Source organism: Melanerpes formicivorus, unplaced genomic scaffold (assembly GCF_026170545.1).
Source record: "Melanerpes formicivorus ecotype bairdi unplaced genomic scaffold, bMelFor1.0.p_v2 SCAF_22, whole genome shotgun sequence".
In the NCBI taxonomy this organism is placed as follows: domain Eukaryota; kingdom Metazoa; phylum Chordata; class Aves; order Piciformes; family Picidae; genus Melanerpes; species Melanerpes formicivorus.
The window spans coordinates 3,023,841-3,048,054 of NW_027142374.1; the positions used below are offsets into that span (position 1 = coordinate 3,023,841).

Genomic DNA, 24,214 nt, shown 5'->3' on the forward strand with positions numbered 1-24,214 from the left:
AATGCAGTATGCTTAGAATGCATTAAGTTTTCTACCAGGGAGTTGTAGACCTCACCAACGACCAGCAACTTCAAATGGAAAGCCTAATTATACAACTAACAATGGCATAGCATTCCACTTAATATAATTACATTGCTTCATTTGACATCCTTTGGTGTCTTACAGACCTTTTAATAACATATTGCTTCACCATAGCCTTTTAAGTAGAACGACTATTTTGAGGCACAAAACTGTGCTCTTAGTTGTGGAAGTGCTGTAAGCTGTCATTATTCAATACTTCATATGGAAAATTACTAGTGAATATCTATTGTGATGCATAAGGGCAAATGATTGTTATTTAATTGATGAAGTTAAGTTTATGTTAAACAGTTGGGAGGGGTGGCATTTAACAGTAAGCATAGAGCACAAAGAGGCTCATTGGTGTGATGTTTTCTCCATAATTTGATAACTACTCCTGTGAATGCAGCCTCTAAGCAGTTCCATTAGGAACAAGGTGTTACAACCAAATAAAAACATAAATATTCCACTACAAATTTCGTTACCAAACTTGTCCCACCATTACCATCAGTTAAAGTTGCAATAGTTCTACATGCAATTCTCCTCTTCACTATCTCATGCCCATAAAGAAAATGTTACTTGATCAACTACATCATGTCATAAATGCTTTTTAATGCTGGAACTCTACAAAATAGATGAATGCAATGGTAAATAGCTACTACAGTGAGGTAAATAGTATCACAGGTACTTTCAAAATTAACTGCAACACCTCATTTTTGAAATAAAAATACTTCCTCCAAGGAAAAGGAAACCTGAATTTGCACTGACAACTGTCCAAACTTAACACTTCTTACTTTTAGTAAGTGATCCCCCAGAAACCTGCTTTTAAGAGAAAAAGAGCTTAATTGTTTTTCCTTTTTTCACCTGTGATTATCCAAACTTTGTATTTCAGAGTCCAAATATTTTTCCCTGACAAATTCTCTCATCGAATCACTTGGCACTGATAAAAAGCACCATATGCCACAGTCCTAAACAAACACATTTTTTTCCATTGCAAACTTCTGAAAAGTGAGATTAAATGTTAAGTTGTGATTTCGAACTTCCTTTCCATACTCCCATCTCTTCACAATTCTCATGAGCTGCTTTTGACCTGTATTAGTAGCATTCATAGTAATTTTGTTCTCCCCCTTCTCAAGATGGCTTCAAACTCCTGCATAAACAAATCTTAAAAAAATATTTGAGCAACTCCTGCATGAGTTCTTTAAACAAGGGGGGAAAAAAATAAAATCAAACCTTATCCTGGTTTAGGCATAATGTAAAGCTCTGCCTAATTTTTTTTCTATGTGAACATTGTGTTTCGGGAAGAGTGCAGAATATTCAAACAGACCATCGACATCAATATGAAAGATAATGACTTCCCAAAGGAACCGTAACATTTGCCTCACTGGCAGCCAGCACTGTAAACTAATAATCTGTAGAATGCAAATAACCCCAAGTTTTATCACTCCAGGTATCCCATGCAATCACTAGCCAAATAAATTCAAAGGATTAAGGCTAGAACATTTACAAAATAGTATGCATCTCACAGTACGGATTGCTGTTTATGCTAAAGGACACAGAAGGGAAGAAATAACAATGAGGAGAGCGCACAATCTTTAGAAAACTGTAGCAGAAGTAACCTTCTTGAATCATATCCTGCAACAGTTGATGAAAGGATAACAGCAGTTCAAGGAAACAACGGAATTATTGCTGATACTGGTGCATACCGGTTAGAATAAGTAGTACATGAATTCTTATATAAGTGTACTTGAAAAGGGAAAGCAGGAATATTCATCTACCAACAATGCAGACCTTCATTTCCATTATCTTCATCTGCATTATGTGAGAGAATGTTAATGTGTCTTCAAAACAATTAATTCAATACTAATTGGGACTGAGGAAGCTCATTCTATCTTTTAACCTAATGTTGGTAGTTAAAAGGTGATTTTAATTGCCATAGTATTCAGATATAATGAAGAGCAAAACTGTTTCTGATTAAATAACGTTTGCATCAGAACTGCTGTTATATGCTTTTCAGCTCCCAGAAAGCTGCCTTTAGTTCTTCCTTCCTTTCTCTTGTTCGGATATGCACATGGAAGCAATGCTGTAAGAATTTTGCAGGTGTTAAGTCACATGGAAGTCATGAAAGACTATGTACAAATGCAACATAGCCCGGTCTGCTACAGCCCTCAAAAAATAGGAAACCTGCTGAAACACAGCTATAAGGAATGTTCTCTTTCCATAGAGCTAATGAATGCTAAAGAGATAGGACTGTTAAGTCCTCCTCATTACTAGAGAGAAATTCTGTAGGAGAAAGAATGGTTTGTATCAGTTTACACACAGCATTTATGTCAGCACACAAAGCACTAACCTGGTCTATAACCTGGTCTATAACTGACTAACCTGGTCGATAACGTAATGGCAACTCTAAGGTCACCTCATAACTAGGCATTATACAGGCCAGTTCTTGATTCTGGCCACAACACAGTTTTCTACTGTCCAAGTTACCCCAAGAAACAGATAGTAATTGTAATATTTAATTAATTCTAATCCATATTCTCCAGTGGCCACAGAAGCTACAGAACCAGGTAACAGCAAATGTACTTATTTTAGAACCACACATTAAAAGCCTGGGAAATGTAGGAACCCTATTGCTCTGACCTGAAAGGCTGTAACAGTGTGCTGGAATTTTATTCTTGAAGATATAGCTAGAGAAATAACAGAGTTAGGTTAAAACGCCCTTTGGGTGAAAATCACCTTGTCAAAATGACAGCTTGAGAAGACATCTGCCTCCTTCCTCTAAGTCTTCTGTGTCACATTCATTTAGACAAATTTACAAACTATTTATGTAAGCACCAAGGAACATACAGAAGTAGATGTGTCAAGGAAAAAAAAATTACTTGGCAAAACCAGTTAATTGAATATCAGTGCTGTGGAATCCAGTGGGAACCCAGCTCTCCCCCCGCCTCGTAGTGCAGTAACAGAGTTCTAATATATGAAAGAGGTATTTCAGTATATTTTGGAAGTGTTAAAATAACTTTGGGTCAATGCTTTAGGAACATTAGTTACTTAAACTGCAGTTTTGGTGCACTCAGTCATGTACAGTTACATATTTGCAGATCCAAGGGGGGAAAAAAAATCATGTAAAATAAAACTTCAGCTGTATCTGTTGATAGGAAAAGTCTTTCGTGATGAAAAGTGAGGGCTAAAACTGGCCTATTCCTCACATCTGCTTAAAAAAAAACATCTATTGACTGAGCTGAAACAATTCAAGGTACAGAATTGACCTGTTAGCTATAGCCCTTGAACACAGACTAATTCACTGACAACAGAATCCAAGTGGGCTTCTCATACTTTTCAACAGCTAATAAAACACAGTCAGTTACACTGTTGTAAGTAGCAGTTTAAATGATCATGGGATATTTAGGTGGTACTTATCCCACTCACAGAAAAGTGCCAGTCCCTATTGCAAAGGACTACTTTCTTTTTGTGTCATGTGACAGATATTAAAGGATTAGACAAATGTTAAAAGAATGGATTAAAGAATTAGGCATAACCATAATCTTAACTTCACACAAACATCATCCCTGCAGAAAGTTAATTCATCATCGCATCTTTCATAAACAAACAGCATTTTCCCTTGAGTATGTACCTGTTAAGATTGTTCATCCGATTAAAAGTACCAATGTTGTGCAGCTGGAGCTGATCAGAAAATTAATAAAACACATGGAAACTGAACAAAACACTGCAGACTCAAGTATTCTCTGCAATGTGCAGTTTTACTGCTTCCACTTGCCTCCTGGAGTTGAAGGTAAAGAAAGAAGCCTGTATTTTACACCCTTCTGGAAACCTGCACAGCATCACTATGGGGATCACCCAATTCCTCCTGCTCTCTTACTTCCCTCTCTCTCAGAAAATATTCTTATGGCTGGCAAGCTCAACACACTGCTTTTTATCATGCTGAAATGTCACTCTGTACTCAGGCTCCAAGCTCCATCATATTTTCCAGCTCCTAATAGGACTGTTGGGAGATCATCCCACTATAACATAGAGCCTCTAAGTCCTAAAAGAAAGACATTAGCTGCCACATTACCTTGATTATAGATATGTTTACAAAGTGAAATTAACAACAAAGCAAGTAAGACACTTCTTGGAAGGAAATCCATATTAAAAAAAAAACAAAACAAAAATTTGAACAAAAATCAATTAACTGCTGCAAATGAAAGCAAGCCATTAATTCACAACACAAAACACCTTGAAAAGAACATCACACATTTTAAAGGGTAGCTGTGGAATGATGTGATCAGGCAGGCTATAAAAAAGGAATCCCAGAATTCTCACTGCAAAAGTCAAGCTTTCTTTCCAGCTTTCAAAACAAGACAGCAACTATTTTTCATATTGATCAGAAATAGCTTACAGTTTGCTACACTTTTCTTATAACAAATCTCTCTACTGAAAATGATGCCTTACCTTTGTTCATATCAATCAACTGCTGCTTCTTCTTCTGTCGCTCCAGCTTCTCTCGTTCAGCCTTCTCTTTTGCCAATTTGGCTCTCTTCGTTTTCTCCTCCATTTCTCTTCTTTTGTTGTTCTCTTTTAACGCGTCCTGCATTAGATAAAATGAACAGAGGTGTCTGTAACACTGAGGAACACTTGAAAGAGTAACAAAAAATAACCTTGTTTGCACAGATACTGCATTTACATCCAATCAGGGGAGGAAAAAACCCAGGGACTGGCAGCCAGTATTATGAGCATCTTTAAAAAAAAAAAAAACACCTTATCAGGAACACAACTTACCATACTATTTATGCATATTAGTAAACCAAGTAATTTAGGTCTTTATTTAGAATAAACCAAACCAGGTTGGAAGAGACCTTCAAGATCATTGTGTCCAACCCATCAACCAATCCAACCCACCCAAACAGCTAACCCATGGCACCAAGCACCCCATCAACTCTCCTGAACACCTCCAATGACGGTGACTCCACCACCTCCCTGGGCAGCCCATTCCAATGGGCAATCACTCTTTCTGTATAGAACTTCTTCCTAATATCCAATCTGAACCTCCCCTGGCGCAGCCTGAGACTGTCTCCTCTTGTTCTGGTAGTGGCTGCCTGGAAGGAGAGACCATCATCCGCCTGTCTACAACCTCCCTTCAGGTAGTTGTAGAGAGTGATAAGGTCACCCCTGAGTCTCCTCTTCTCCAGGCTGAGCAACCCCAGCTCCCTCAGTCTTTCCTCAGAGGGCTTGTGTTCCAAACCCCTCACCAACTTTGTTGCTCTTCTCTGGACTCGTTCCAGCAAGTCAACCTCCTTCCTAAACTGAGGGGCCCAGAACTGGACACAGGACTCGAGGTGTGGCCTAACCAGTGCAGTGTACAGGGGTAGAATGACCTCCCTGCTCCTGCTGGCCACACTGTTCCTGATGCAGGCCAGAATGTATATGAGTATATGAGTATAGTTTTGAGTATACGAGTATATGAGAATAGCTTTGCATTTAAGGTAAGTGAAAAACTTCCAAATTTTTCAGCAGTAAATGGTCATTGGGGTTTTGGGTTAGTTTTGTTTTTCTATGAAAATGGTTATATCTACCTTAAATCTCTACCTTTCTATTAGGAGGGAAGAGTGTGGATTAACACAAGTTCCAGCTATAATGTGCCTTAATTACAGGCAACTGAAATTTGGTTACTGCAATTTTAGCTACAATTCTTGAAGTATTTTTGTTGAAATACGTGAAGTAAATGTGGCTTAAATATGCACAAAAATTATGGAAACCAGTTAAATGTATAAATTAAGACTCTAAATCTAATGTCTTTGCGTCTACAGCTACCTGAAGGGATGTTGTAGCCAAGGTGGGGGTTGGTCTCTTCTCCCAGACAACCAGCACCAGAACAAGAGGACACAGTCTCAAGCTGTGCCAGGGGAGGTTTAGACTGGATGTTAGAAAGAAGCTCTTCACAAGAAGAGAGATTGACCATTGGAATGGGCTGTCCAGGGAGGTAGTGGAGTCACCATCACTGGAGGTATTTAGGAGGACACTGGATGGGGTGCTTGGTGCCATGGTTTAGTTGATTAGATGGTGTTGGGTGATAGGTTGGACTTGATCTCAAAGGTCTTTTCCAACCCGGTTAATTCTATTCTGTTCTATTACCACATTACACAAAGTACCAAACTAAAAGTACAAACCTGAGAGAACATCCCTGGATTTCTAAATAAACAAACAAAACAACAACAAACAAATCAACAAAATACACAACCCATTCTCCCATGATCTTGTCTTCATGTGGTTTAAAAGATATCCCCTTGTTCCAGGGGAGATTAATCTTGATTTCTTATTGTGGTGGGCTGACCTTGGCTGGCTGGCACACAGCCAGTCACTCTCACTTGCCCTCCTCAACAGGATGAGGAGGAAATAAGATGACAAGTTTATGTCTTGAGCTGAAGACAGGAAGGTGGCTCACCATTCCTGTCACAGGCAACATGCTCAGGCAAGATTAACTTAATTTACTGTAAATTAAAGGTGTATGGTGGGAAATAAAAAAAGAAAACACCTCTTCCCCATTCATCCTTCTCAGACTCAACTCCACTCCATTTGTAGCTCTTCTATGATCCAACACATGCATTGAGCACTGCAGCAGGGATGGGGGAATGCAGAATTGCACTCAGTCCATAACAGCAGGAGAATAGCCCTTCCTCCACATACTGTCATAGGCTCCACTATGGGACCGCCCTGCAGCTGCAGTCCTTCAGGATAAACCTGCTCCACTGTCGGTCTTCTCCACAGGCTACAGGGAAATCCCTGCTCAGTGACCTGGAGCATCTCCTCTCCCCCTTCTCCGGCCCTGCATATCCCAGCACTCGTTCTTCATGCTTTTCCCCCTTACTCATCACTACCGTGCCCAGATTGCACCCTTTCTTAGACATGTTTTTGCACAGCTGTGCCCAGCCCCAGCTGTGTCCAGCATGGGACAGCACAGCCTTCTCTTGCAGAGAAGGCCCCTGCAGCCCCTCACCACAGTCCTTATCATCACACTTACTCCTCACTTCACAAATACCCTTGTAACTCCTTTTACATTGCTTGCTCAAAAGAGAATTACTTAAATTCCCTTAAGCTGTTCCCCAAGATCCTAAATTTCTTGGCTTTGGCATCCCTAAGATTCATTTATCATGAAGAAATTCACTAAAATTCATCATGATGGAATTTCCCCTAACATCTCAGACAGACATGATAAATGATAGGGATAATTTACTTATTTATATTCACAACAGCAAGAAATTTATCTCTCTTTTTCCTCTCCACCTCACAATATACCAACATCCTCTACCTGACAAGTCTGCAGGTTTGGGCTTCAGGTGATTATGGGATTCCAAATACAGTACATCCAACAAGTAGCAATACCAGTGAAGAAGATACTAGATGCGGCAATGTCCAGAACTAACATGCCAAGTGCAAGTGCATGGTGTTTCAGCTTAAAAAGCTCAACAGTCAATACTTACTAAGCATAGGGCATAGCAGAAATAGTTTTCATGTCTGTTCCATTTGCTAAGCAACCTAATCATAGGAAAACCCACGTTCACAAATACACCTTTGTGGATGGCTTCATAAATATCCAAGACAATATATCAGTTATTATTCTAGAAGTAAGATTTCCTTAAGAAATTTGGGGCAGACTCATATCACATAGTTCTACATATTCTTTCTTGAGAAAATGTGTATGTGTATGAAGGAAGGCGACTTTTCACTTTACTGTGTACATGCCAGGAAGGACCTACAGACAACAATTATCAAAGTCAGAAGAAAATCTTATCTAAAAGAATTTTAAGTGTCAAAGATTTATATAAATTATAAACAGTATTTGGTAATCCAAGACTACAAATATCAAATGTTCACCCAAGCATGGGATAGAATGTTTCAGTGTGTAGATGCTATTTAAGGGTTTTGCTGAGGTGAAACACGTACAGCCCCTTCTAGTAGCTGATAGTGCTCTGCAGGCATGCTGGGTATCACAGTTACCAGAGATGCTGCTTGTGGATGTACTTGAAAATTGGACCAAGAACTGCATTTGCTGTACCATCCCATAACAGACTGTACCGAAAACCACCTTTTCTTTCAGAAAAGAAAATTGAGAATTAAAGGAGAAAATCAATGCTTTATCCTTTTTGGGTTTGGACAGTTCTGTCTCTGCACATTCAATCACACTTGACAGAGATTTCATTTTACTGCAACTTCACAGGCTGTAATGAAAGTAAATGCCCACAATCTTATGAGAGAAAGAAATAAGAAATGTCATGGCTGAACCAGTAGCCCACCAGCCACTGACATGCTATGATTAGGCCATAGATTCTGTCACATTCTCTAACAGGAAGACTACAGCAAGCTGAACTAAACAAGTTCTACAGTTACTGTATCTGCAAATTCACTTTGAGATCCACTCTACAAACTCTACCTGAAGGGAGATTATTAGAAATTACAGATTGCAGTTCATAAAATATGCTGACTAGCAATGATAAGTCAAACAAAAAACGTGCAAAATAAGGGTCTTCTCCTGAAGAAAATACTGACAACTATGCGATGGTGCCTCTCTTAACCTAGCTACACCCAGCCCTTCATATACAAGCCTATCAACATAGAAACAAAGTCATCCAAATCCTACCATTCCAACACATGCAGCACAGGAGGCACGAAGTATTCTGATGGGCCTCTCCCTTATTCTGTTAAAATGTACATTTCCTAGCATTTTTACTTTGTCATTATGGAAATGCTTGAGAGCATCTTCACACAGCCTTTCTCTAGAGATTACATCAAGAAAGTGAGAGACAAGTAGAAATCCACTAAGTGCTGACCTGAAATCCCAGAGATTTTCCCAAACAGCTTGTTGCTACAACAGGTACAAGCTGCAGCAAAAGGACAATAACACAGTTTCTGCAGTGGTCAAACTGGGAACTGTGCAAGGCAAAAGAGATAATCCCCATAGAGCATCACACCAACACACCTCTGGGGCTGTTGGTCCCTAGATAGACCTGTTCTTCAGTGGTATCTTTTCTGTGTAGATTTGCAGACTAAATAACCCAAAAAGTCAGAGATCAGTTTAAATACTGAAAAAGGAAAAAATAACTCCATAATTGGCCTTGCTTTCAAAAGAGAGAGAGGAAAAAAATCAGCAGTTTTGTAACTGCAATGTAGTTCAAAAGTGACTAAGTATAAACTGGTGTTCACAGGTGTACACTACACAACTATATTTAATCCCTAATTAATGATAAAACAAGACTAATGTAACAGTACCAAATCAACCAAATGTCACAAAGCAAGCATCAATCCAGCTGTAAACAAAAGCCTTCCCAAGAACTTGGGAAAATGTTTTGAAAAGTATTAGACACCATTTTTTCCAGAACATGTAGGTTTAAGCAGAAACTCAAATCATTGTCACGTGAATCTCAGCAGACATAAATATTTTAATGCATACAACCCCTGTTCATGACATACTGTATTTCTGGGTAGTAGGTAACAGCATGCAGTTCTGCTAATTTGCCTGCAAATTACAAGTTAGAGAAAGTTTGAGGGCTGTGGTTTGGTTTTGGGGGTTGGTGGTGGTGGTGTTGTTTGGGGTTTTTGTATGAAATAAAACCAAAACCAAATTATTGTGTCTCCTAGCAGAGAAATAGATTCAGCAAGGAACATTATCTCTTCCTATGGGAGCTGGTTGAAGGGGCACACAGCTTGATGTTCTCCCTTGTGTTTATTAGGATTCACTGAAGTAAGGCTCTTGTACTCAAGACTGCCAGTTTATAGCTTGGCTTCCTTAAGAAGCAAATAAAAAATTCATGTATCTCTTGCATTCCACACATATCTTGGATTTTGACAGACAGACAGATATTCACACATCAACATAGTTGTAAATAGACTCTCAAAGGTAAATTATTAAAAACAAGAAGAAAGAAAACAAACTGTAATGCACAAATCTCCCTGGGTATTAAAAGATGCACTTGGCTATGAAGCGGTCATGCACCAATAAAGAAGGCTGCCTGTGATCCCTCAGGCCTTCCCTAAATTTGCCTTGCAACTGCAAAATATGGGAACTGAAGTTCCAGGGAAGGGCAGTAAGAAAAAAAGTGTGTGGGGGGGGGGAAACATTTTTTTTTCCCAGTGATAACTCATTAGGAACAACGGACTGAGATAAACTGGAAGTTAATCTACAGACATAAAGAGTGTTAAAACACAGAAGATTGAGCAATCAGTTTACATGTAAAAGAAAACTTTCCTGGGTATTCCTTGGAGGATAACATATTCAAATACATTGTTATCCTTATGAAAAAAATGGAAAAGAGATGCAATGAGCCAGTCTTAAACAGGAGCAGACAAATTGAATTTCCTGATGGATGGTCATGAAACAGTAGACAAGATTATACTTGAGATACTGCCCCATGGTTCATGCATCAGGGTCACCACACATGACATGAAAAGTCTTTAGCATGCCATTACAGATTAAGATATTTGGCAAGTGCAGCTACAGTTGTGTAGTCAGGTAGGGAGAAGGATTTTGCTGCTGGCTTATCAGCTGTGTTGCAAAACCAAACAAAAACCACACACACACAAACCCCCACAAACAAAAAAGCACAAACTAAGAACTGTTTGGCAGTGTAAGGTAGAAGAGGTTTTCAGTGTTGACTGAACCAATGTTAAGGCTACCAAAGAAAAACTGCATTGTATGCCTTAATTACCAAACAGTACATGCTTGATTAGTTACTAAACAGACCTCAGTTGGCCAGATTTGAGACTGCTTTAAAAGCACCTTTAAATTGGTATTTGCCTACCAGAATAAATATGCATGGCTTGTTCAGGTTACTTGTGAAAGAGACAAGTACACACAAACAAAATGGTATTATTGTAATTAGAAAACACAGCAAAATAAACAGCTGTTTTAGGTAGAATTTGAGAAGAGAAACTGAGGCACACAGTCCATGATCTTTTGTTGAAAAGTTGCAAAGCTTCTGGCTAGAAATTTCCAAATCATTTTAATAGATAGAGGCTGTGAGAATTACACACAATGTATATGGTATAGGGGTATGAAATATGGAAATAACAGAATAAAATTGTCTGGGTTTGAGAGATTTTGCATGCTTCCTTCAAGACAGGGCTGATGGACTAGCAGAAGAAAGTGCTCTGGAGGTTGTGGGGCATTACACTCCAAAGAAATGATAAATGTGAAAAAACTCAACATTGAAGGGATCCACCTATTTGTCTGCATCTTTTTTTTTTTTTTTCCTGAGGTTTCTCACACCTTCCACTTCATGCTTCATGTTGTATTTTGACAGCATAATCCAATTCTATTAGCTTGCTCTGGATTTTCCTAAACGTGATAAGCAAGCAAATATGAATTTAAGGAAGTGAATGAGCTATAATTTACTACAAGATCAGCAAACTAATTGAAGATGCAATAATGCAGTGATCAATCTGAAGTCACAATTAAGACAAACATGGATTCAAATTATCAAATTACCTTAATATGACATGTGAACAAACAGAATGATGAGGCTAAGACTATATGAAACACTCTTACAGACATTTGAGGGAGAAGTGAGATTCTTTCAAACCTGTGATAGTCTTTTAGAAATATATTGGGTGCAGATGCAAGCACCTGTAGCCTGTAGGCATCTTCTACAGCAGAATCTTTTAGACTTAGAATCTTGCCAAAGAGAGTCACTTAGAGCAGGTAATAAAGCCTACGGGCTTACAATAGGTTTTAACAGCTGGGCTAGATCCATAACCTAAATATTGAAATAGCCAAGGTCCCAAATAATGCTTGGTTTCCAGAGGGCCAAGAGGATTCAAAATCCTCATTTAAATATTACAAACTCCCAAGATAATGCCTGCGAATAATGACATTATTCAGTTGGACTTGCTGCCACCAGCACTAAAAGCGTGTTTAAAACTATCAAACAGAAAATTCTTGAGAGGTTTTTCATTCTGTCTCTTTCCCAGATTAGAAAACTTAATTTCATAGTTTCCTCTAAAACACATTTTCCCCTAATTTCTTCACAAAATATTACTTAATCAGAGGCATTAGTGCTATAAAATAAGCCAAATACCAACCCCATCCTTGCTGCCTGCTATTTCAACACTTGCCTACCTTGAACTGCTTGCAAATGCAGTATACTGGAATTCAGTTCATTATACTTTCTGTTCACATCTTTTGGATGTGTCATCCTATATCATCAACAGAGTAGCTACTTACCTAGCAGTCCTAACAGCTTGTTAATAAAGTTAATGAGTTGTTGCTCTTAGGTGAAGCCTTTTGCTTCTGACTCCATTACTTACAAACTTTCCCAGCTGATATCCAATTCCTGATTTGTTCAGTATTATGAATTTTAAAAATGTATCCTCAGCACTAGTACTAGTTGGATGTACACACTCAGAAGAGAATTGAGAGCTTACAAAGGGTCTTTGTGTGGGTTTTGGGGGCAGGAGGGAGGAAAGCCTTGCAATATACTGCCTGTTAATAAGGACAATGTTTCACTTTCGATACTACCCCTTGGGAAATTTTGCTGAAGAAAATACTTCTTGCTCATTATTCTTTATTTTTTCACAGCTTCTTGCTAGCTTGAAACTGTTATCTTTCAGGGTACATTAAAGAACTGCTACTTTTTAGGCAGAAGGGAGAAACTCTGTTCCCAGACAAATAACCAGGGAGAACAACGAATAAATACAACCTTTCTTTTAAGCCACTCCTGAATTACTAACTCAATTTATGGGTTTGAAAGCTGAGACTTTAGCTTGACTATGTATTGCATTTCCTAGTAAATCACATGTTTATCATGTATTAAATTATGTATTGTATTTTCATTGATTTATATTATTGCAGGCAATGACCTGCTCTATTCAAGGGACATTTCAAAGAAGTCACAGGAAAAATAAAAACAACAACAATGAAAGAAAACCACCCACAACACACTCCTGAGTTATGGAGCCTGAAATCTACTTTGAAGCAAGTTACAAGCAAATAAATATAACAAAGAAAAGGCCTTACAGGTATATTTATACTCAAAATGCTGAATCCACTGTGGTGAGTTTTTCTTATGGAGAAAACGTAACAAATGTTTTGTTTCCTGACTGGTACAGGACATCAATCTTATAAAACCTTTTAAGACCAGGGTAGTAGTCACCCAATAAAAAGTGTATAGTTTACTGATCATTTAATGTGTCTTAACATTTTGGGGATATTTTCACTTTCTGTATCCTGTTTCAGAGGTTTACTGTAAAAGATCCCAGCTACAGAGTAATCATCAATCAATAGTCAGTGCTGACACCAAAGGGCAGGTTTTTTTTCCACAAGTCTTTTACAAGAACTCATCTCTCCTACTGCCAGTTGTTGAACTACTCACATCTGCTTAAATATTTACTTACACCTAGTGGCACACTTATAATTTACAGATTTAATTCCTTATTCCATAAGCTGCATTTACTCAAATGTGAGGGAAGCAGTCACCACTGATAAAACTGTCTACCCAATTGTGAAACAAAAAACCACATCAAAAGAAGCAAAACCAAATCATTTCACTGGAGGCAAAAGTTCCCTTCTGTTTCCCAACAACTGTGCCTGTTACTGCTTCAAACTGTATGCAACTTGTTACAAGTATTATTATAACACTGTTTTTATAGACTCAGAATTCAACTTTCTATCTGCATTAAAGGGCGAGCCCACAGAGCAAACAAAGTATAAAACATCTAAGAAGCATGGAACAAAAACAGAATATTTCCTAGCTAATGCTGAAGTGCACATTTCATAGCACTTCCACAAAGCCCACAATCTGATTAAAAGGAAGTTTATGCCCATTTTCAAATGTAGGCATGACAGATTTGGTGGATATTTTAAAACACTCCAGCACCAACAGAAACAAACATTCAGAAAGTGACAGCTTCTAAATATTTCTCACCATTTGATACAAATTGTGAGATAGCAGGTTACAGTGAAAAACCAAGCAAGAAAGAACAAACTGGCACCTTCCCTCAAGCAATTGATTAATCATTATTTGATAAGAGCCTGAAACTATATCAAACCAAAAAAGACAACAGAAATTTCTGTTTACTTTGAAATGAAAAAAGAAATATTAAATCAATAAAATAAAATTTGCTTCTGCCTTGAAACAGTCCTAAATATAAAAGGTATACTACTATTCAGTGGATCTGCTATCTAATTGCAAAGATGGGGGGAAAGAAATAAATCTCACAGCAACAAACGAGCCCTTACTGCCACTTCTGATTCAATTTCTCTGTAATCGTCACCTCCAAGAGAAGAATAACCACTTGTACCTTACCCACCCCACCCCCCGGCTTGACTTTGAATCATGTTCCATTTGCAAAGGAGTCAAGCTGAAGTGCTTTAAGTATTTCTTGTGAGAAGACTTGAATACAATGTGGTTATCAAGACATACTTAAGCACAAAATCAAAGTAGTAAATATAGGCAGAGGTGACAAGTACCAGGAAAAATCTCGTTAAAAGCTCACTTGAAATGTTTAAATAGTCTGCCTAATCTAAGGACAAACATAAATAAATAAATAAGTACTAAGCCAGAAGCAGTACAGCCACGAGGGACAAGATTCCTAACTGGGAGAGGTGGAGGGGTAAAGTGATGTTGTCTCACCACACCCTTAGGTGTAATTATGTTTTCTGCAGAAACAGTTGGAGAAGCCTGGGGATAAAATGGAAATAGATGCAGAAAAATAAACCAATTTTGTTTGTATCTGGTCCCATAGATTGACTCATTATATTGCAGCTCAATGAACCTAAACAGCCCACAAGGAATATTTGGTTGCATGATTGGCCAGAGGCGCTGTGAAGTTATTTGGCTTTTTGTAATCACATGATGGACAGTGTTAATGTGTCCCTTAGTGACTTCTCAGCTACCCAGTGCTTTTTTTCTCCCTCCAATATCACAAAACAACCAAAACAACCACTTACTGTCTCTCACACCAATGCAGGCAGATGTTGATAAAAACTAAATACAAAAGACTGATTTGGTTCAAAACTGCAACCTTTGTATCTGGCAATTTTAAACCACAAACCAATGAACCAACAAAATGTCCACAAACAAGTCAATTTTTGGAGTAACTGCCTATTGCTGAGAAAAGCAGTGTTCCAAGGCAACTCCTGTGTCTCACAGAGACACTGAGAAAAGACAGTTACTGCTTCAGCCCACACTGCCTACTTAGAATTCCTGCTCCTCCTGTTGTTTAGGGATAACAGAATAACAACTTATTTATATGGAAAATTTTCTTGCATAATAACTTTAAGAAAAAAACTACTGGACCCAAAGGAATATGACTGCATTGCTGATACTTTCTGATCAGAAAAATGAAGGATGAAAAAAACAACACTGACTGTTCCTGAAAAATGGTTCTCTCGTATACACTGCATCTTGTCATTCAGCCTAACAACTTCTGAATGCTTAAACCACGTGGAGAAGCATTTATAGTTTCTACCCAAGTTGCAAAAAGCTAGCAATTAGAAAAGAATATGCATGCAAAACCTTCTTTTTTTTAATTTCAAGTAATAAAACAGGCATTACTTCCCATTCATTATGCCACTTCCTACAGTGATAATCATTCCATCTTTTTAAAATACACTAGCTGAATTGCAGGATTCTGCAACATAAGATATTCTTCTTGTTAGCTGCAGATGAAAGACAAAATTGTCCTTATAGAAAACCTACTTAATATCTCACTTTCACATACTACAGTCAGATACAGCATCACAGGTTAACTGCAGGGAAATAGAAGTAATAGCTGTTGTACAAAGACAACAGATGACAAGTGAAGATTTTCTAAGGGCCTATGTTGAATTTTGAGCGCTCATGAGGGCAAATTATCTCAAGCTACAGCTACACTTTGTAGTTTCAACTAAAACACAATGTGTATATTAAGCATTCCTTGTTTCTAACTGGCCTTCAAGGGAAACCTTCCCAAACCATAAGAATCACCCATCCTGAGGACAAAAGACAGCGGTAAGCTTAGCTGAACATAGCACTTCTCAGGGAGCTCTAACATGAAACAAGCACAGACTGGATGGATGGCAACAGTAAGCAGGAGGAATAGTTACTTCCCTCCCTGAGCACTAAGTCAAACCTCAGATGGAGATAAAACCAGCAAGGAATGAGAAAAGCAAAGAGAAAGACTTTTACAGCTACAAGGACAGACAAAGATGAAGAAAAATGCAGGTGTGCAGGTAAATGGAGCATGGAACCTAATACCAAACAAGAGGCTGAGGTACTCTGGGCTGCCTTCATCTCAACCTTTGCCATCACTGTTTCAGCAGCAGTTCAGGAAACGCAATGATGGCACTGTAAGGCCTCTATTTCATCAAAAAACTGTGAGACCAAAGGGCCACCTCCAGTGCCTATGGAAGGAAAATAATACAGCTCATTTCCAAAAGACAGAGGGAAAGATTGGTGAACTACAAATTCATTGCCTCTGTTTCCAGGAATATCACAGAGCAATTCCCTCTAAAGTCTATTTCCAAGTACATATAGGACAAGAAGGTGACTGAAAACAGCCACATGAAATTTACCAAGGGTAAACTGTGCCTACCTAACCTGACTGTCCTCCCTGTGGAGAAGACTGGCTCTGTGGATGAGCAGAAGGCAATGTATGTTATACACTCTGGCTTTGGCACAACATAACAGCCTCTCGGAGGCATGGCATATTCATTCATGGAGATACTCAAAACTCAATTGGACAAGGTGCCATGCAGCTTAAACCAACTTCTACAGAAGACATGATTTAAGCAGGATGTCAAACTCAGTCAGGCACTGAGCATCTCACTCCAACCTAAATTACCTTACAATTCTGTGTTTTTATCATAAATGTCCACACCAAAAATGTTAGCAACAAAACCAGTTCAGAAGAGCTGCTGAACTTCAAAGTTAAAATTGCTGGTGGCAGAAGAAAAATAGCTGTATCAGTAGGAAGCCACTAGCAATAACAGGTAAATGACAAATAGGAAGCAACAAGACATCAATACTTCAAATATATCTGGAATTATACTTCAGTCATTTACCAAAGCACTAAAAAAAGTTAACAGGACCACTCAGGGAAAGTATGCAGGCATTACAGCAGTCTGAACTGGAGTAATTTAATAAACATGCATGCCCTAAGGAATACTTGGAGATTCTGTATATCTTCAGCTGTCCTGAATGCTACTGAATTCTTATCAGTAGTTACAACTTCTAAATAGTAAACTCCATAGATTAAATGAGTTTCAATATCTTTTTCCTTCTGGAAAGCATCAAAATGTTGCAGAAAATCTTTATTCTTTTTAGCAATTTTCCCTTTTTAAATAAATAAATTACTGTACTGTGAACTTTGAACACTTGCCCTAGGCCTTCCTCAAGCATTCTGAAAACACTAAATCCCTCAACAAGAATCTTTATGCCGCTACAGCCTACAAGATTCTACTCTAGTGGATAAAGTAAGTCAGGAAATTCTCCAAAGGCCGCATTACAATTACTCCTCCTACCACTGTGGGTATCTGAACAAGTGAAGTGCAAAAGATGCCAAGGAAAATTGTCTTCTTAAGGCACAGAAGCCTCAGATTTCATGTTTTCATATTGAAGTATTACTATTTAAATTAGTTGGCATCATACATAATGTCCATTTTCTTATTTAATAGCTTCTTTTCAAGGAGGAAGCTTAAATGTTAAAAGAATGGATAAAAATTTGAAAGACCATAGCATCAGATGGATGCAATTCACTATTTAGACCAATATGTAGCGTCAGAAGACTAAGCAAAGTATTTTGGGAACTTTCCTTTCTAAAGTAATAAAGCAAGAAATTAGCCCTATTTGACTCAGAAATCTGACTATCTAGTGTGGGGTGTCCCTGCCCATGGCAGGGGGGTTGGAACTAGATGATCCTTGTGGTCCCTTCCAACCCTGAATGATACTATGATACTATTTGTGGTAAGCCTTTTCTATCTGGAATGCAAGTTTAACACAGCTAAACGGAATACAGAAACTGACAGTTCTGTTTTGATAAACTAGATTAATTTACAAAACCATAGTCTTTGGGATAATTTTCCACTCTAGAAAATAATTTTATTGCTGTTTGTTTTGATTAGGCAAACCATAAATATCATACCAATATCCTAAGAACTGAACATACACAGGTTTATAGGAATCCAAAAGAGGAAAGGCCCCCAGCCCCCAAAACACCTGGTGGATTGCGACCTTTGTTAGTAGAATTAACAGAAGTTTGCATCTATAATGACTTCCCCTTAACACAGAAGGCACTTGATGTTAATCAAGCAGTAAGACAATTCTTGTAATGCATTGATTTGTTGAGTACACTCAAACTTGCACCTCAAGATGACTAGTTTGGATGAGATATTATCAGAACATGACAGCTTCACACCAAGGACTAGAAGAACATAAACATGGGGTTATTGTGATGCACAGTAACACAGAAATGACCACTAGTTCAAAGCCACATAGTGCCTACCAGAAGGCCTTACTTTAGATTTTGTCCACAGCTTCCCCTTGTACAAAAACTTTTAAAAGGAAAAAACCCTGTTAAAATCAATTTGTTAGATAAATGAAACAGAAAAGATGGATTACATTCAATAAAAGCAGAGTAGTTCAAATCTACTGAAAAATACACAAAACTTATTTGCTCAAAATCAGACCTAGCAGGGCGAAAAAAAGGATTCAACTACAGAGGATGTTTTCCTTGTGCCACTTTCACAATAGACTCTTTCCTTCATGTTAAAAAAAACAAACACAAAACACCAAACAAAACGACAAAACAAGCAGCAAGGCAAAACAGTTTGATTTCAGTACTGCCTAGTACTCAGAAGACCTCAAGTATTTAGAGAGCCAAGCAAAGGAGACTCTGGTAAATAAATCTCAGAAAATATTTCTCAGTATAAATGACTAAGGCAGTCCATATGATTTAAACTACTGTTCCATATTCACAGATAAGTATTTGCACAATTACAATGCACACACACACATACAGCATTAACCAGAGGATTATGTATATAATCATATAACAGCTTAGGTTGGAAGGGACCTTAGAGATCATCTACTTCAACCCCACCCCCCATAAGCATGTATGCCTCTTAACTAGACCTAGCTACTCAAGGCATCATACAACCTGGCCTTGAACACCCCCAAGGAGGAGGCATCCACAACCTCCCTGGGCAATGTATTCCACAGTGTCACCACCCTCTGGAATATGTGGACCTAGTTTGCACAAGCAGTCTAAATGCCTTCATTATTGTGATTGTTATAGCCTTTCCAGTGCTTAAAAATACAAGTTGCAACTGTTCTCATCTTTGCCATCGTCCTAAAAGAGTGAGAATTTAGTATTTGCAACCTAGAACTTACTCTCACTCCAAAGCAATACATGAATATCACATGAAAATACTCCCTGGAAAAGAAATTATAACCATTGAAGCTCAACGGGCCACGAAGCAAGTCCTTAAGAAGTCAAAAAGAAAGTACTTTCACTCTAACATATCTTCTGCTAAAAAAAATTGCCCACTAGCTCCTATCACCTTCACAGCAGTTCGAATACATACTTGAGAACAGATTTTCATCACAATATTGGGACATCGTCTAGCCTGAAATCTGTTTCAAGTAGTTACAACCAAGCAGCCGTCCAAATTCTTTGCACATGCAAGCCTTATATTTATGAGAAAAATACATGCACTGAAATACTTCTCAGCAACTATCCCTGTTCTTGACAAGCTTTCACGCACATGTGTTGTTATATTTAGCAATTATCAAGGAATTGGTGATGGGGGGAAAAAAAAAAAGTAACATCACCACAACTATTTCAGCCAATTTAAAATCAACAGATACATTGTAGTAGAAGTTTTCTATTAAAGTAAACTTGGCAGGAAAATTATGTTTTTAATTACTTATTCCTCCATCACACTGAAACTGAAAGTCCTTCTTGATTATATGATAAATTAAACCAGTTACTGGCATCAGACAGATCAGTGAGCCACAGCTGTATGCATGGTAAATGGTGGTATTTCCAAGTGATGCTAACATTCTCTAGAGACACAATGTGACATTCCAAGCATCTGTTTTCCCCCATACACGTCCTATGGTGCAGCTAATTATATGGCTTGCAGACAGCCACTGGGAAACTGACATTAAAGCTATTTAAAAACTTAGCTGCTTAAAATTAAATTCTTAAATTCCTTCATAAAAGAGCCATACTGTGACATCAACCACTCTGGATGACTGGCAATACCAATATAAACATGTAAGTGAACTTCCTAAGTTCTGTCAACTATACAGTGCTCATCTTGGAAGTCTCAGACTTAGCATCAAAGCATCATTAAGGAGTCAGCCAGATTCTAACACAACAGGAAAACAGACACATCTGGCTTTCCAGTATCAGGCCTATTTGTTGGGTGTCAACCAACAGGCAAGGTTTTAAATGAAGAAAAATATTTTCTCATTATCCATACCTCTCAATTTCACTGACAGCGGAGGTGGCAAGTAACAAACTGGAGGTTGATAGCCAACTTTGACCAAAATCTAAGTAATTCTAGAAACATTCATCCAATTTCTTGACAAGAACAAAATACAAAAGTTAACATGAGAAATACAGAGAAAAGGAAGGAATTGAAATTGGGAGAAAAAAAGATACAAGAATAGGTATTATATTTTCATAGAATCAATAAGGTTGGAAGAGACCGCAAAGATCACCAAGTCCAACTTTTGCACATAGTACTCACCAAAAATAGAGTTCTGAAGTTGCTGAGATCACCAAAGAATTCTTCTATGCTTATTACTTTGGGATCAAAGGTATAGTATTCTCCCAAGTTTTCATACAGTTTAGTCATGTTGTTGTGCATGTTGGACAATTTTTCATATTGCTCGCGGGCACTCTCAGCAAAGCTGTAAGGTTTTGTTAAGGAAAATGATTCAAATGCAATCCAATCTAGCAATAAACCAAAACAAAATTCAGTACAGAGGTTAGAAGTGGGCAGTCTGCTGGTGCTGGTTTGCTCTCAAATATGAGATTTTTATGCATTCAAGCTTACACATCTACAAATTTGTATCAGCATAAAGTGGTGCCACATTCCTCCATTAAATGATCTCTTTCCAATGTAAAGATCAATGATTAATGGACTGTACAACCAACTTTATGACATTTGCAAACACCCTGCATATTTTTCTTCTGGTGATTAATTTAATAAAAAGCATTCTACACAAAGCCATACTGAAAATTAGTTTGCTGTCAGAATCTATGAGATCCCATTCTGCTCAAGTGATGTCAAGTCCCCTGCATTATGTACATGAATTTCATACATAAAGTTTCCATATTGCTTAACTCCCAATGACAAAACAAAAAAATAAAAGGAGTATGGTGCCCACTTTTCTTGGGCTTTTATTACAGCCGTGTTTGTTGTGGATTCTTGAATGGTTAGCCATACAGCTTCCTGTACATGGCACACTTATTTGGGGTATGCTATCAACCATGCAATTTCAAAGAACTGATAAAAATGGAATATTCACCCACCTGTCCCAGTTAACCAACAAACAGCTTTGAAAAATGATTAGTGAGAGAAACACCACAGAACAACAGAAGTTTTTATTTCCATTAGGAAGTGCTGAAATCTACAAGTGAAACTCAGCTTGAATTCCATGCCAACAGTCATCATTAAAAGTTTGGTACAATGCCTTTCAACAGAAAAATATGGCACTTTTTCCCCCATATGAAAAAAAAAATATATTTTTAGAACTATTCATTTGCAAATAGAGGAAGGACACAAGCTACTAAGGGTAATATTATCTTGCCTTGAAGCAAGTTAAATTTCAGCCTGCTGTTTTCTTCTGTGGTGATTTTTCATATCCACAACGATGTAAAGTCACAAACCACTAAAAAAAAAAAACTATCCAGCTAGCACACCTTAGAACTAGTTCTGCAGATACTGAACTGTAGCTGATGAAAGTGTTGTGCTGTACATATCAAAACCCAACAACAAAAGACACAAGTTATTCCCTGAACTACAAAAATCACATAAGCTGGCTCCCTGTGGCTTTTACTTGTAAAGACTTCCTTCCATGTGGATTCTAATTCTTAATACAGCAGAGCTTATGCTCCAACCTCTCCTCATACTTGAGACAATGTCTACTATTGCATTTCTAATGACTCAATAGTTTTGAGTTCACAGTATCACAGTATTGCTTAGGTTGGAAAGGACCTCGAGGATCATCGAGTCTAACCTATCAACACAGACCCCATGCCTAGACCATGGCACCAAGTGCCACGTCCAATCTCCCCTTGAACGCCTCCAGGGTCGATGACTCAACCACCTCCCTGGGCAACCCATTCCAATGCCGAATGACTCGCTCAGTGAAGAACTTCCTCCTCACCTCGAGTCTGAAACTCCCCTGGCACAGCTTGAGACTGTGTCCCCTTGTTCTGGTGCTGGTTGCCTGGGAGAAGAGGCCAACCCCTTCCTGGCTACAACCACCTTTCAGGTAGTTGTAGAGGGCAATGAGGTCACCCCTGAGCCTCCTCTTCTCCAGGCTAAACAATCCCAGCTCCCTCAGCCTCTCCTCATTCCTATGTCTCCACAAAAAAAATCAACTTGGAAACTAGTTAGGGGAAAGAGTCTTTGAAAGAAATCATAGAACATACATTTTAGCGATTTGACTGAAAACTAAAAAAGATTCTTCAGAAAATAGTCAAACTGCAGAATAAAGAAATCAAATTCATGTAGATATCCTGTTCAAACATTTCCACATGTCTGGATACTGTTGAGTACTTCAAAAGCGTTTACTTCAGAAACTACAGAGCAATCATGAAAAAGGTAAAAATATCCCCCACTGGAAGAAGGCCTAATATAACATCTAGATCTTTCTGCTCTAATTAATGGGAAAGTACATAAAGAGCCATTTACGAATTGGTTCTTAAAAGTGTGATTGAAAATTTCATATAAAATAAATTTTCTCCTAAGAAACCTGTTATCCAAGTAATCCTCTCTTCATTAATGTCTCAGTCGCATTAAAGGAAAGCTATACTTTTGTTAGCTTAAGAGCGTTCACTTAGAATGGTAAAAAGTATAAACCAACAATGTGGATTTCAATATATAAATATCAAGAACTTGAAACAGCAATAACTACCTATAGAGTTTATACCACTGCAAACATAGTGATAATACTTGTATTTTCAGTTTATTGAAATGAAGTTTAACCTGCTTAGTTAGAATTTCAAGCTTGGACTGTTGAGTCGTTCATCTTAATACAAGACAGATTTGGTATAGTTCAGTCTTCAATGACATTTAACTATATAAGAGGAAATGAAAGTTTAATGGCAAGAATACATTAAATAGGTAATAATGGCACATTACTGAATTATTGAGCACAGCCTAGAAGTTTTAGAAAAACATGAATTGCCTTAGAGTCAGCAGACTGCCGTCTTTCACAACTCATCAGAAACACTAGAAAAAACAAACTGTGAAGATATATAATTGTACAAGTTGTATCTGTGGTTCCTTTAAAATCAGCCACATAGAAACTGAAGACAAATTAATATACCAAAAGTGACTGAAAAGTCTGAAAAGAATTAAAAAAAACAACATTGAAGGCTCTAGATCTGAAATGATTCTTTGAGACAAAGCTCTCAAGAGTTAGGTTGTACCTTCAACATGAAAAATAACAACAGTAAGTGTTAAAACAAGCAAACAAGAAAAATCGCAATACTACTACTGAAACTAGAAGATATTTTAAAGTAACATTACAGAAATAATTTCAATGTTACTATTTTTCACCTAATAAGCACCAAACAGCATATAAGAAATACTATTAAAGGATGGCTTGTAAGACAAAAGTGTGTTGGCAAGACAGATGAAGACGATGAGCAAAGAGCGAGTAGAGGATTTTAACTGTATTTAACTTTGAAGAAAACAAGTCATTGCTGTAGAAACAATAGTTTCCAGTCATATACCATGTCATATTAAAAGTTGCTTTGTCACACTCCATAGACTTCATACAATCTTCATCCTTATAAAATATTACTAACTTGAAATATCACCTTGAAATGTACTACTTCAAGTCAGTGCAAAGACTTAGTCAACGGGGTAATTTCAGAGAGGTAAAGCCATACTCACCTACAGCATTTCCTGAAACATTATCAATTACATAAGCTATCAAAACTTTGC

General features: G+C 37.8%; 1 protein-coding gene across 3 annotated transcripts in view; it reads right to left on the minus strand.

Annotated features, from left to right (window-relative positions):
• DIAPH2 (diaphanous related formin 2) overlaps positions 1 to 24,214 on the minus strand; it is a 238,918-nt gene that overhangs the window by 80,612 nt on the left and 134,092 nt on the right. For all 3 annotated transcript variants that reach the window (XM_068151840.1, XM_068151839.1, XM_068151838.1), the window contains 2 exons: positions 20,780 to 20,943; positions 4,507 to 4,642 (listed from right to left, as the gene is read on the minus strand). In XM_068151840.1, the coding sequence (XP_068007941.1) occupies positions 4,507 to 4,642; positions 20,780 to 20,943 (300 nt within the window). The remainder of the gene's footprint in view (positions 1 to 4,506; positions 4,643 to 20,779; positions 20,944 to 24,214) is intronic.